General features: G+C 43.5%; 1 protein-coding gene across 6 annotated transcripts in view; it reads left to right on the forward strand.

Moving 5' to 3' along the window:
• The window catches only part of LOC112248124 (coiled-coil domain-containing protein 85C-A-like), a 127253-nt gene extending 115073 nt beyond the window's left edge, over positions 1-12180 (forward strand). Inside the window, exons 6-9 of one of the 6 annotated variants that reach the window (XM_042300999.1) lie at positions 7906-9707; positions 9764-9865; positions 9909-10522; positions 10557-12180. In XM_042300999.1, coding sequence (XP_042156933.1) covers positions 7906-7995 — 90 coding nt within the window. In that variant the 3' untranslated portion in view covers positions 7996-9707; positions 9764-9865; positions 9909-10522; positions 10557-12180. Of the gene's footprint in view, positions 1-7905; positions 9726-9763; positions 9866-9908 lie in introns of those variants that run through there. The other 5 variants (XM_042300998.1, XM_042300995.1, XM_042300996.1 and 2 more) reach the window with 5 other exon arrangements.
• The last annotated feature ends 837 nt before the right edge of the window (positions 12181-13017 follow it).

Raw genomic sequence — 13017 nt, forward strand, 5'->3', positions numbered from 1 at the left:
TGTTCCTGTGTTCTGTTCCATTGTGGAGCAGTGTTCTAATTGGAGCGTGTTGTTCCATTGTGGAGCAGTGTTCTAATTGGAGCGTGTTGTTCCATTGTGGAGCAGTGTTCCATTGTGGAGCAGTGTTCTAATTGGAGCGTGTTGTTCCATTGTGGAGCAGTGTTCTAATTGGAGCGTGTTGTTCCATTGTGGAGCAGTGTTCTAATTGGAGCGTGTTGTTCCATTGTGGAGCAGTGTTCTAATTGGAGTTCCATTGTGTTCTAATGTTCCATTGTGGAGCAGTGTTCTAATTGGAGTGTGTTGTTCCATTGTGGAGCAGTGTTCTAATTGGAGTGTGTTGTTCCATTGTGGAGCAGTGTTCTAATTGGAGTGTGTTGTTCCATTGTGGAGCAGTGTTCTAATTGGAGCGTGTTGTTCCATTGTGGAGCAGTGTTCTAATTGTGTTGTTCCATTGTGGAGCAGTGTTCTAATTGGAGCGTGTTGTTCCATTGTGGAGCAGTGTTCTAATTGGAGCGTGTTGTTCCATTGTGGAGCAGTGTTCTAATGTTCTGGAGCGTGTTGTTCCATTGTGGAGCAGTGTTCTAATTGGAGCGTGTTGTTCCATTGTGGAGCAGTGTTCTAATTGGAGCGTGTTGTTCCATTGTGGAGCAGTGTTCTAATTGGAGTGTGTTGTTCCATTGTGGAGCAGTGTTCTAATTGGAGTGTGTTCCATTGTGGAGCAGTGTTCCATTGTGTGAGCAGTGTTCTAATTGGAGTGTTGTTCCATTGTGGAGCAGTGTTCTAATTGGAGCGCAGTGTTGTTGTTCCATTGTGGAGCAGTGTTCTAATTGGAGCAGTGTGTTGTTCCATTGTGGAGCAGTGTTCTAATTGGAGTGTGTTGTTCCATTGTGGAGCAGTGTTCTAATTGGAGCTGTTGTTCCATTGTGGAGCAGTGTTCTAATTGGATTGTGGAGCAGTGTTCTCTGTTCCATTGTGGAGCAGTGTTCTAATTGGAGTGTGTTGTTCCATTGTGGAGCAGTGTTCTCCATTGTTCCATTGTGGAGCAGTGTTCTAATTGGAGCGTGTTGTTCCATTGTGGAGCAGTGTTCTAATTGGAGTGTGTTGTTCCATTGTGGAGCAGTGTTCTAATTGGAGCGTGTTGTTCCATTGTGGAGCAGTGTTCTAATTGGAGCGTGTTGTTCCATTGTGGAGCAGTGTTCTAATTGTGGAGCAGTGTTCTAATGTTTGTTCCATTGTGGAGCAGTGTTCCATTGTGGAGCAGTGTGGAGCGTGTTGTTCCATTGTGGAGCAGTGTTCAGTGTGTTGTTCCATTGTGGAGCAGTGTTCTAATTGGAGTGTGTTGTTCCTGTGTCTCTGTTCCATTGTGAAGCAGTGTTCTAATTGGAGTGTGTTGTTCCATTGTGGAGCAGTGTTCTAATTGGAGCGTGTTGTTCCATTGTGGAGCAGTGTTCTAATTGGAGCGTGTTGTTCCATTGTGGAGCAGTGTTCTAATTGGAGCTAATGTTGTTCCATTGTGGAGCAGTGTTCTAATTGGAGCGTGTTGTTCCATTGTGGAGCAGTGTTCTAATTGGAGCGTGTTGTTCCATTGTGGAGCAGTGTTCTAATTGGAGCGTGTTGTTCCATTGTGGAGCAGTGTTCTAATTGGAGCGTGTTGTTCCATTGTGAAGCAGTGTTCTTGTGGAATTGGAGTGTGTTGTTCCATTGTGGAGCAGTGTTCTAATTGGAGCGTGTTGTTCCATTGTGGAGCAGTGTTCTAATTGGAGCGTGTTGTTCCATTGTGAAGCAGTGTTCTAATTGGAGCGTATTGTTCCATTGTGGAGCAGTGTTCTCATTGGAGTGTGTCTCTGTTCCATTGTGGAGCAGTGTTCTAATTGGAGCGTATTGTTCCATTGTGGAGCAGTGTTCTAATTGGAGTGTGTCTCTGTTCCATTGTGGAGCAGTGTTCTAATTGGAGCGTGTTGTTCCATTGTGGAGCAGTGTTCTAATTGGAGTGTGTTGTTCCATTGTGGAGCAGTGTTCTAATTGGAGCGTGTTTCCATTGTTCCATTGTGGAGCAGTGTTCTAATTGGAGCGTGTTGTTCCATTGTGGAGCAGTGTTCTAATTGGTTGCCATTGTGTTGTTCCATTGTGGAGCAGTGTTCTAATTGGAGCGTGTTGTTCCATTGTGGAGCAGTGTTCTAATTGGAGCGTGTTGTTCTATTGTGGAGCAGTGTTCTAATTGGAGTGTGTCTCTGTTCCATTGTGAAGCAGTGTTCTAATTGGAGTGTGTTGTTCCTGTGTCTCTGTTCCATTGTGGAGCAGTGTTCTAATTGGAGTGTGTTGTTCCATTGTGAAGCAGTGTTCTAATTGGAGTGTGTTGTTCCTGTGTCTCTGTTCCATTGTGGAGCAGTGTTCTAATTGGAGCGTGCTGTTCCATTGTGGAGCAGTGTTCTAATTGGAGCGTGTTGTTCCATTGTGGAGCAGTGTTCTAATTGGAGCGTGTTGTTCCATTGTGGAGTGTTCAGTGTTCTAATTGGAGTGTGTTGTTCCATTGTGGAGCAGTGTTCTAATTGGAGTGTGTTGTTCCATTGTGGAGCAGTGTTCTAATTGGAGCGTGTTGTTCCATTGTGAAGCAGTGTTCTAATTGGAGCGTGTTGTTCCATTGTGAAGCAGTGTTCTAATTGGAGTGTGTCTCTGTTCCATTGTGGAGCAGTGTTCTAATTGGAGCGTGTTGTTCCATTGTGGAGCAGTGTTCTAATTGGAGCGTGTTGTTCCATTGTGGAGCAGTGTTCTAATTGGAGCGTATGTTGTTCCATTGTGGAGCAGTGTTCTAATTGGAGTGTGTCTCTGTTCCATTGTGGAGCAGTGTTCTAATTGGAGCGTGTTGTTCCATTGTGGAGCAGTGTTCTAATTGGAGTGTGTTGTTCCATTGTGGAGCAGTGTTCTAATTGGAGCAGTGTTGTTCCATTGTGGAGCAGTGTTCTAATTGGAGTGTGTTGTTCCATTGTGGAGCAGTGTTCTAATTGGAGTGTGTTGTTCCATTGTGGAGCAGTGTTCTAATTGGAGCGTGTTGTTCCATTGTGGAGCAGTGTTCTAATTGGAGCGTGTTGTTCCATTGTGGAGCAGTGTTCTAATTGGAGTGTGTTGTTCCATTGTGGAGCAGTGTTCTAATTGGAGTGTGTTGTTCCATTGTGGAGCAGTGTTCTAATTGGAGTTGTGTTGTTCCATTGTGGAGCAGTGTTCTAATTGGAGTGTGTTGTTCCATTGTGGAGCAGTGTTCTAATTGGAGTGTGTTGTTCCTGTGTCTCTGTTCCATTGTGGAGCAGTGTTCTAATTGGAGCGTGTTGTTCCATTGTGGAGTGTTCTAATTGGAGTGTGTGTTCTCTGTTCCATTGTGGAGCAGTGTTCTAATTGGAGCGTGTTGTTCCATTGTGGAGCAGTGTTCTAATTGGAGCGTGTTGTTCCATTGTGGAGCAGTGTTCTAATTGGAGCATTGTTCCATTGTGGAGCAGTGTTCTAATTGGAGTGTGTTGTTCCATTGTGGAGCAGTGTTCTAATTGGAGCGTGTTGTTCCATTGTGGAGCAGTGTTCTAATTGTTCCATTGTGGAGCAGTGTTCTAATTGGAGCAGTGTTGTTCCATTGTGGAGCAGTGTTCTAATTGGAGCGTGTTGTTCCATTGTGGAGCAGTGTTCTAATTGGAGCGTGTTGTTCCATTGTGGAGCAGTGTTCTAATTGGAGTGTGTTGTTCCATTGTGGAGCAGTGTTCTAATTGGAGTGTGTTGTTCCATTGTGGAGCAGTGTTCTAATTGGAGCGTGTTGTTCCATTGTGGAGCAGTGTTCTAATTGGAGCGTGTTGTTCCATTGTGGAGCAGTGTTCTAATTGGAGTGTGTCTCTGTTCCATTGTGGAGCAGTGTTCTAATTGGAGTGTGTCTCTGTTCCATTGTGGAGCAGTGTTCTAATTTGTGGAGCAGTGTTCTAATTGGAGTCTCTGTTCCATTGTGGAGCAGTGTTCTAATTGGAGTGTGTTGTTCCATTGTGGAGCAGTGTTCTAATTGGAGCGTGTTGTTCCATTGTGGAGCAGTGTTCTAATTGGAGTGTGTTGTTCCATTGTGGAGCAGTGTTCTAATTGGAGTGTGTTGTTCCATTGTGGAGCAGTGTTCTAATTGGAGTGTGTTGTTCCATTGTGGAGCAGTGTTCTAATTGGCAGTGTTCTAATGTTGTTCCATTGTGGAGCAGTGTTCTAATTGGAGTGTGTTCCATTCCATTGTGTTCCATTGTGGAGCAGTGTTCTAATTGGAGCGTGTTGTTCCATTGTGGAGCAGTGTTCTAATTGGAGCGTGTTGTTCCATTGTGGAGCAGTGTTCTAATTGGAGCGTGTTGTTCTATTGTGGAGCAGTGTTCTAATTGGAGTGTGTCTCTGTTCCATTGTGAAGCAGTGTTCTAATTGGAGTGTGTTGTTCCTGTGTCTCTGTTCCATTGTGGAGCAGTGTTCTAATTGGAGTGTGTTGTTCCATTGTGAAGCAGTGTTCTAATTGGAGTGTGTTGTTCCTGTGTCTCTGTTCCATTGTGGAGCAGTGTTCTAATTGGAGCGTGCTGTTCCATTGTGGAGCAGTGTTCTAATTGGAGCGTGTTGTTCCATTGTGGAGCAGTGTTCTAATTGGAGCGTGTTGTTCCATTGTGAAGCAGTGTTCTAATTGGAGCGTGTTGTTCCATTGTGGAGCAGTGTTCTAATTGGAGTGTGTTGTTCCATTGTGGAGCAGTGTTCTAATTGGAGTTGTTCCATGTTGTTCCATTGTGAAGCAGTGTTCTATTGTGGAGCAGTGTTGTTCCATTGTGAAGCAGTGTTCTAATTGGAGTGTGTCTCTGTTCCATTGTGGAGCAGTGTTCTAATTGGAGCGTGTTGTTCCATTGTGGAGCAGTGTTCTAATTGGAGCGTGTTGTTCATTGTGGAGCAGTGTTCTAATTGGAGCGTGTTGTTCCATTGTGGAGCAGTGTTCTAATTGGAGTGTGTTGTTCCATTGTGGAGCAGTGTTCTAATTGGAGCGTGTTTCCATTGTGGTGGAGCAGTGTTCTAATTGGAGTGTGTTGTTCCATTGTGGAGCAGTGTTCTAATTGGAGTGTGTTGTTCCATTGTGGAGCAGTGTTCTAATTGGAGCGTGTTGTTCCATTGTGGAGCAGTGTTCTAATTGGAGCGTGTTGTTCCATTGTGGAGCAGTGTTCTAATTGGAGCGTGTTGTTCCATTGTGGAGCAGTGTTCTAATTGGAGCGTGTTGTTCCATTGTGGAGCAGTGTTCTAATTGGAGCGTGTTGTTCCATTGTGGAGCAGTGTTCTAATTGGAGCGTGTTGTTCTATTGTGGAGCAGTGTTCTAATTGGAGTGTGTCTCTGTTCCATTGTGAAGCAGTGTTCTAATTGGAGTGTGTTGTTCCTGTGTCTCTGTTCCATTGTGGAGCAGTGTTCTAATTGGAGTGTGTTGTTCCATTGTGAAGCAGTGTTCTAATTGTTCCATTGTGGAGCAGTGTGTTGTTCCTGTGTTCTGTTCCATTGTGGAGCAGTGTTCTAATTGGAGCGTGTTGTTCCATTGTGGAGCAGTGTTCTAATTGGAGCGTGTTGTTCCATTGTGGAGCAGTGTTCTAATTGGAGCGTGTTGTTCCATTGTGGAGCAGTGTTCTAATTGGAGCGTGTTGTTCCATTGTGGAGCAGTGTTCTAATTGGAGTGTGTTGTTCCATTGTGGAGCAGTGTTCTAATTGGAGCGTGTTGTTCCATTGTGGAGCAGTGTTCTAATTGGAGCGTGTTGTTCCATTGTGAAGCAGTGTTCTAATTGGAGCAGTGTCTCTGTTCCATTGTGGAGCAGTGTTCTAATTGGAGCGTGTTGTTCCATTGTGGAGCAGTGTTCTAATGTGGGGGTTCCATTGTGAAGCGTGTTGTTCCATTGTGGAGCAGTGTTCTAATTGGAGTGTGTTGTTCCATTGTGGAGCAGTGTTCTAATTGGAGTGTGTTGTTCCATTGTGGAGCAGTGTTCTAATTGGAGCGTGTTGTTCCATTGTGGAGCAGTGTTCTAATGGAGCAGTGTTGTTCCATTGTGGAGCAGTGTTCTAATTGGAGTGTGTTGTTCCATTGTGGAGCAGTGTTCTAATTGGAGTGTGTTGTTCCATTGTGGAGCAGTGTTCTAATTGGAGTGTGTTGTTCCATTGTGGAGCAGTGTTCTAATTGGAGTGTGTTGTTCCATTGTGGAGCAGTGTTCTAATTGGAGCTGTTGTTCCATGTGTGGAGCAGTGTTCCATTGTGGAAGTGTTCTAATTGTGTGTTGTTCCATTGTGGAGCAGTGTTCTAATTGGAGTGTGTTGTTCCATTGTGGAGCAGTGTTCTAATTGGAGTGTGTTCCATTGTTCCATTGTGGAGCAGTGTTCTAATTGGAGTGTGTTGTTCCATCCATTGTGGAGCAGTGTTCTAATTGGAGCGTGTTGTTCCATTGTGGAGCAGTGTTCTAATTGGAGCGTGTTGTTCCATTGTGGAGCAGTGTTCTAATTGGAGCGTGTTGTTCCATTGTGGAGCAGTGTTCTAATTGGAGCGTGTCTGTTCCATTGTGGAGCAGTGTTCTAATTGGAGTGTGTCTCTGTTCCATTGTGGAGCAGTGTTCTAATTGGAGTGTGTCTCTGTTCCATTGTGGAGCAGTGTTCAGTGTTCTTCCATTGTTCCATTGTGGAGCAGTGTTTTAATTGGAGTGTGTTGTTCCATTGTGGAGCAGTGTTCTAATTGGAGTGTGTTGTTCCATTGTGGAGCAGTGTTCTAATTGGAGTGTGTGTTGTTCCATTGTGGAGCAGTGTTCTAATTGGAGTGTGTTGTTCCATTGTGGAGCAGTGTTCTAATTGGAGTGTGTCTCTGTTCCATTGTGGAGCAGTGTTCTAATTGGAGTGTGTCTCTGTTCCATTGTGGAGCAGTGTTCTAATTGGAGCTTGTTGTTCCATTGTGGAGCAGTGTTCTAATTGGAGTGTGTTGTTCCATTGTGGAGCAGTGTTCTAATTGGAGTGTGTTGTTCCATTGTGGAGCAGTGTTCTAATTGGAGTGTGTTGTTCCATTGTGGAGCAGTGTTCTAATTGGAGTGTGTTGTTCCATTGTGGAGCAGTGTTCTAATTGGAGTGTGTTGTTCCATTGTGGAGCAGTGTTCTAATTGGAGTGTGTTGTTCCATTGTGGAGCAGTGTTCTAATTGGAGCGTGTTGTTCCATTGTGGAGCAGTGTTCTAATTGGAGCCATTGTGTTGTTCCATTGTGGAGCAGTGTTCTAATTGGAGCGTGTTGTTCCATTGTGGAGCAGTGTTCTAATTGGAGTGTGTTGTTCCATTGTGGAGCAGTGTTCTAATTGGAGTGTGTTGTTCCATTGTGGAGCAGTGTTCTAATTGGAGTGTGTTGTTCCATTGTGTAGCAGTGTTCTAATTGGAGTGTGTTGTTCCATTGTGGAGCAGTGTTCTAATTGGACTGTGTTGTTCCATTGTGGAGCAGTGTTCTAATTGAAGCGTGTTGTTCCATTGTGAAGCAGTGTTCTAATTGGAGCGTGTTGTTCCTGTGTCTCTGTTCCATTGTGGAGCAGTGTTCTAATTGGAGTGTTTTGTTCCTCTGTGTCTCTGTTCCATGTGTTCTAATTGGAGTCTTTTGCAAGAGGCTCCCGCAGCCCAACTGTCAGAGCAATTAATCTATCTGAGGGGGCAGGAAAAAGAGCAGAGTATTCTCCTCTCCTCCGCGCCCTACATTATTTAAAGCCTTCACCTTCCTCCATCTCTGAGAGAAAGAGAGAGAGAGAGAAACCCTGGGTCCTCTCATCTCTCACATGCAGAGAGATTCTACCAGGGGTTCAGTTAGTGAAAAACCAAGTGAGGACATAACCCTTTTGTTTGTGTTTTCTTTGTGTGTGTGTATGTGGGTTCAGGTGGTGTGGAGAAAGCTGGGCGACGCAGCAGGAGCTAAGCCGTCCATCAGACAGCATCTCTCTGGCAACCAGTTCAAAGGCCCTCTGTAGTCCACAGCAACCAGAGAGGAAGACCAACTATGCTCACCTGACACCACCTCCACTCCTACTGCTTACACTACTCATAACACCCTGTTCCCACTACAGTTCCCATCACTATTCCCCTGGGATATGGCTTTTGTCCAGATGGGATGCAGCTTTTGTCAGGATAGAACCTCCGCAGCAGGATAATTAAGGTAGCATGTTAGGAGAATTACGTTTAGGTTAGCTAAAATGCAACAAATCCACTTTTGGCGTTAATTTGACAAACTGTATCCCTTCTAGATATGACCTGGTATATGTGACTGGACATTATAGGACCCAGGAAAGGCACAGAATGGATATCGTCTCTCACCTCGCCAACTCCCCATACATACATTTATTTTGAACTTCCAGTGTTGATAACGGGCAGCTACTTTCACTGATTTGTCACGTTCCTCGTATTATTGATTTGGGGAGAGACAGTTTACATAGTGCTGAAGATGTAACATGTGTCTTTCCTACAAAGGCCCAAGATGTAACATGTGTCTTTCCTACAAAGGCCCAATATGTAACATGTGTCTTTCCTACAAAGGCCCAAGATGTAACATGCGTCTTTCCTACAAAGGCCCAAGATGTAACATGCGTCTTTCCTACAAAGGCCCAAGATGTAACATGCGTCTTTCCTACAAAGGCCCAAGATGTAACATGCGTTTCCCAAAACGCCACACAGAGGGAACATTCGCTAAGTGCCTTCGTTGGAGCATGTTTCACACGGCGGTAGGATCGAACGATAGGCATCGCTGCTCTCGGATCAGCTTTCTTCCATTCAAATCTTACCTTAACATTAGAATTATTCCACAATACTGACGATGGCTCAGCTACCTAGAGATACCTCGAGATATTATCACCTACGGCTGCAAATATTGAGGCGGCTTAATCTAATGCCTACCCTATAACAAGGAGCTTTATCAAGATGTGGAACATCACTGTGCACATGTTAGGCTACACATCATTAAATATGAGGCACAAATTGCAGACAGGAGCCAAATAGTAAAATAAAATCTAAATTGAATGAACATGAAATTGTTTTCAGTATCGTCGAAATAGAATGTATAGTATATTCTGTAGGTGGGCTATTATATCTTTTAATGCTGTCACTTGTTTGTATTAATTGCAGAGACATTGGCAACTTTGTATTTGTAGTCAACTTCGTTCTGAAGTTTTCGGCGGTCACAGAGAGACGGATAAACATCTTGATTCTTTGTTTAGTGGAGGTTTTCTGTGTATAAAGTGACGTGGTAGGTATCTAACGATGTACATTGCTGTTCACACGCAGAGCAGTCTGATGCAGTCAGTAAATAACAAGCGTTTTTCAAGTACAATTTTAGTAACGTTGGTTTTGGGAAACAGCTCTTGAGATTTAACGATGCTCCTACGAAGTTACTAACAATGAAATGAGCCTTTAGATGCTCTTGGGAACCTGGGCCCTTTTGTTTTGTTTTATGCTGAATAGAAACCCAGATGAGCTCTATAAGAAGTCCCCTAGAATAGGACCAGTGTCACTTTAAACCAGTAGAGCTGCATGGTTACTATAGCAGGGCTTCAGGTCGAGCTGCATGGTTGCTATAGCAGGGCTTCAGGTAGAGCTGCATGGTTACTGTAGCAGGGCTTCAGGTAGAGCTGTATGGTTACTATAGCAGGGCTTCAGGTCGAGCTGCATGGTTACTATAGCAGGGCTTCAGGTCGAGCTGCATGGTTACTATAGCTTCATGCATGGGTTACTATAGCAGAGCTTCAGGTAGAGCTGCATGGTTACTATAGCAGGGCTTCAGGTAGAGCTGCATGGTCACTGTAGCAGGGCTTCAGGTAGAGCTGCATGGTTACTATAGCAGGGCTTCAGGTAGAGCTGGTAGAGCTGCATGGTTACTATAGCAGGGCTTCAGGTAGAGCTGCATGGTTACTGTAGCAGGGCTTCAGGTAGAGCTGCATGGTTACTGTAGCAGGGCTTCAGGTAGAGCTGCATGGTTACTATAGCAGGGCTTCAGGTAGAGCTGCATGGTTACTATAGCAGGGCTTCAGGTAGAGCTGCATGGTTACTATAGCAGGGCTTCAGGTAGAGCTGCATGGTTACTATAGCAGGGCTTCAGGTAGAGCTGTATGGTTACTGTAGAAGGGCTTCAGGTAGAGCTGCATGGTTACTATAGCAGGGCTTCAGGTAGAGCTGTATGGTTACTGTAGAAGGGCTTCAGGTAGAGCTGCATGGTTACTACTAGCAGGGCTTCAGGTAGAGCTGCATGGTTACTATAGCAGGGCTTCAGGTAGAGCTGCATGGTTACTGTAGCAGGGCTTCAGGTAGAGCTGCATGGTTACTATAGCAGGGCTTCAGGTAGAGCTGTATGGTTACTGTAGCAGGGCTTCAGGTAGAGCTGCATGGTTACTATAGCAGGGCTTCAGGTATGAGCTGTATGGTTACTGTAGCAGGGCTTCAGGTAGAGCTGCATGGTTACTATAGCAGGGCTTCAGGTAGAGCTGCATGGTTACTATAGCAGGGCTTCAGGTAGAGCTGCATGGTTACTATAGCAGAGCTTCAGGCCGGGGCAACATGTGTGATTTTAAAAAAAATCCCCAAACGTCCACAAAAGTAACGATGTGATAACATCAGATATGGTTTGATAGTACGTTTTGGGTTACAAGTGTCTCGTATGCACAGATCTAGGATCAGCTTCACTCTCCTTCAACCCCGATCTCGAGCATTTAGAGGTCACATACAGAGCTGACTGTGGATCAGTGTCTAGGAACAATGTCATCCCACTCCTTCATAGTACTTCCCATAAAAATCCAACTAGCTTCTCTGTCAGTTTTGTCTCTCTGGTTGATTACCATAATTAGCATTAGCTAATGCTAGCATTAGAATCATTTTAATTAGCGTCCAAAGTGTTAATTTGTGTTACCCACTGTGACGTACATACCTAGCGCCCTGTGCTCATAAGAGATGTCTATTATTAACACAAAACTATAGAGATCACTTTTAAAACGTGTGTAAAATATGTATAAAGACATAGCATTACTGTTTATCGTTTATTTAGACTTTTTGTTTGTTATTATTCTAGGTTGACCATGTGATGAAATTGACTGTTTTATGGGTTTTATGTTTTACAAAAGCACTCAGTCCAACCGTAAATAGGGCCGTTTCTATGGTAACCACTCATATTTTTGCTGTATTTTGGTTTTACAAATTATTATTTTATCTCTTCAAACGCATCAAGGCCATTTGGAATCGAAACTGCCTCAGCCAAGAGTCAATGGAGCGATCTTATTTTTTGAGGAAAATGTTTTTACTAAAATGTACACCGTTGTGTAAGACAATCATATTTCTCAGGTTGGGAAATAACGAGAGCTTTACCCCAACTCTTCTTCTGTGACTCTGAAGACAGGATGGTTTGTAGTCTTTCTTTCTGTTGGTCAGGCATTATACTGTAGTTCTCTGTAAACAGACTGAGGACACCTGCTTCATACAGGGTTGGAGACTGCAGAACACATTTGCTGCATTCATTTCGTATGAAATAATGTTTCAGAAATATTCTGTGAAATTTAAAAGGCTTTCATGTTACTATCATAAAGGGAAGATCAGACTAATTTGGCTATCTACTGTAATAACTACTAATCAAACTACTGTACAACACCATGTTTATTGAAAGCTACAAAATAAATGGAATGGTTTATATTTTTTCAATTAGCATAATATTAATTCCGCTTTTTAGCCACGGTGAATCCAGGAGATGAGTTTCAGCAGTGAACTGTGCATGTTTTGTAAAAGGATTTTCTGTTGGAATGTGAGAAAGAGCAAGTCTTCCCTTAGATGTTTTTGCGATACATTTTAACAAGTTATTCCTTGACGAAATCAGATGAAATAAGAACTGTTATGATCAAACTGTTCATTGCCATGTGTTTAGATAAGAGCTCTCCCATTATAGGGCTGCCATGTGATTGGCCCGTTCATGATTTTAACCTATCGGGAGATTTTGATTGGTATCCAAGCCTTTTGATTGGATAATTGGTTAATAAGTCACTGATTGACAGCTCAACCTCTCCTGACACTAGTATTTCTTGTTCCTAATTAGAACATCATTGAGGCTTCAGACTGTACAATCTCACGGTTCTGCCTCGGTTCTCGCTAATGGGGTCTAGTACAAAAAATAAAATCAAAGAATAGATTTTTTTTTGAAGTGTCATTTTTTTCTAGAACAACTGATTTGTAGCTATGAGAGGAGATGATTTGTGATATTTTTCAGTCTGGCATTTTGTGCCATGTTTTTCTCTGCATGGGAGTTTGATTTGGAACCTGTGTTTTGAAACAACTTCTGTGTATATGCTAAACCAGAAGACACGATGAACCTAGTATGCATATGAAATATCACCCTATTCCCTAGTGCAGGAGTTTCCCAAACTCCAACCGGGTGTACGGTTTGATGTTTACCGTAGCAGTACACAGCTGACTCAAATAATCAACTCATCATCAATTATTTGAATCAGCTGTGTAGTGCTACGGCAAAAACCAAAACGTGTACCAGGGGGGCCCCGGGACCGAGTTTGGGAAACCCTGCCCTAATGCATTACTTTTGACCACAGCATTGTGCTGAACCTAGACAAAAGTAGTGCACTATATAGGGAACAGGGTGCCATTTCAGACACAAACCTAGTGTTAATGCTAACTACTCCTGTAGTTACTAGCATTACTGTAAAGTAAGTGTTTTTTCATGAATTTAGCTGAGACCAGATAGATACTCTAAAAGGATGAATAAATGCACTAGGCCACTGAGATGATTTTGGGAAGAAAAATAAACTTTCTTTGTAGTTCTGTCTTCTCTGAGTTAATGTGGGAGGAAACGCTGACTTGAGCCCACTGATTAACACTAAACAACACATACGAACCCTTCTGTACTGAAGAACTGACAGGGTGGCAGGTAGCCTAGCAGTTAAGAGAGTTGGGATAGTAACTGAAAGGTTTCTGGTTCGAACCCACGACCTGACCATGTGAAATCTGTCAATGTG

Source organism: Oncorhynchus tshawytscha, linkage group LG18 (genome assembly GCF_018296145.1).
Source record: "Oncorhynchus tshawytscha isolate Ot180627B linkage group LG18, Otsh_v2.0, whole genome shotgun sequence".
NCBI classification, from domain to species: Eukaryota; Metazoa; Chordata; class Actinopteri; order Salmoniformes; family Salmonidae; genus Oncorhynchus; species Oncorhynchus tshawytscha.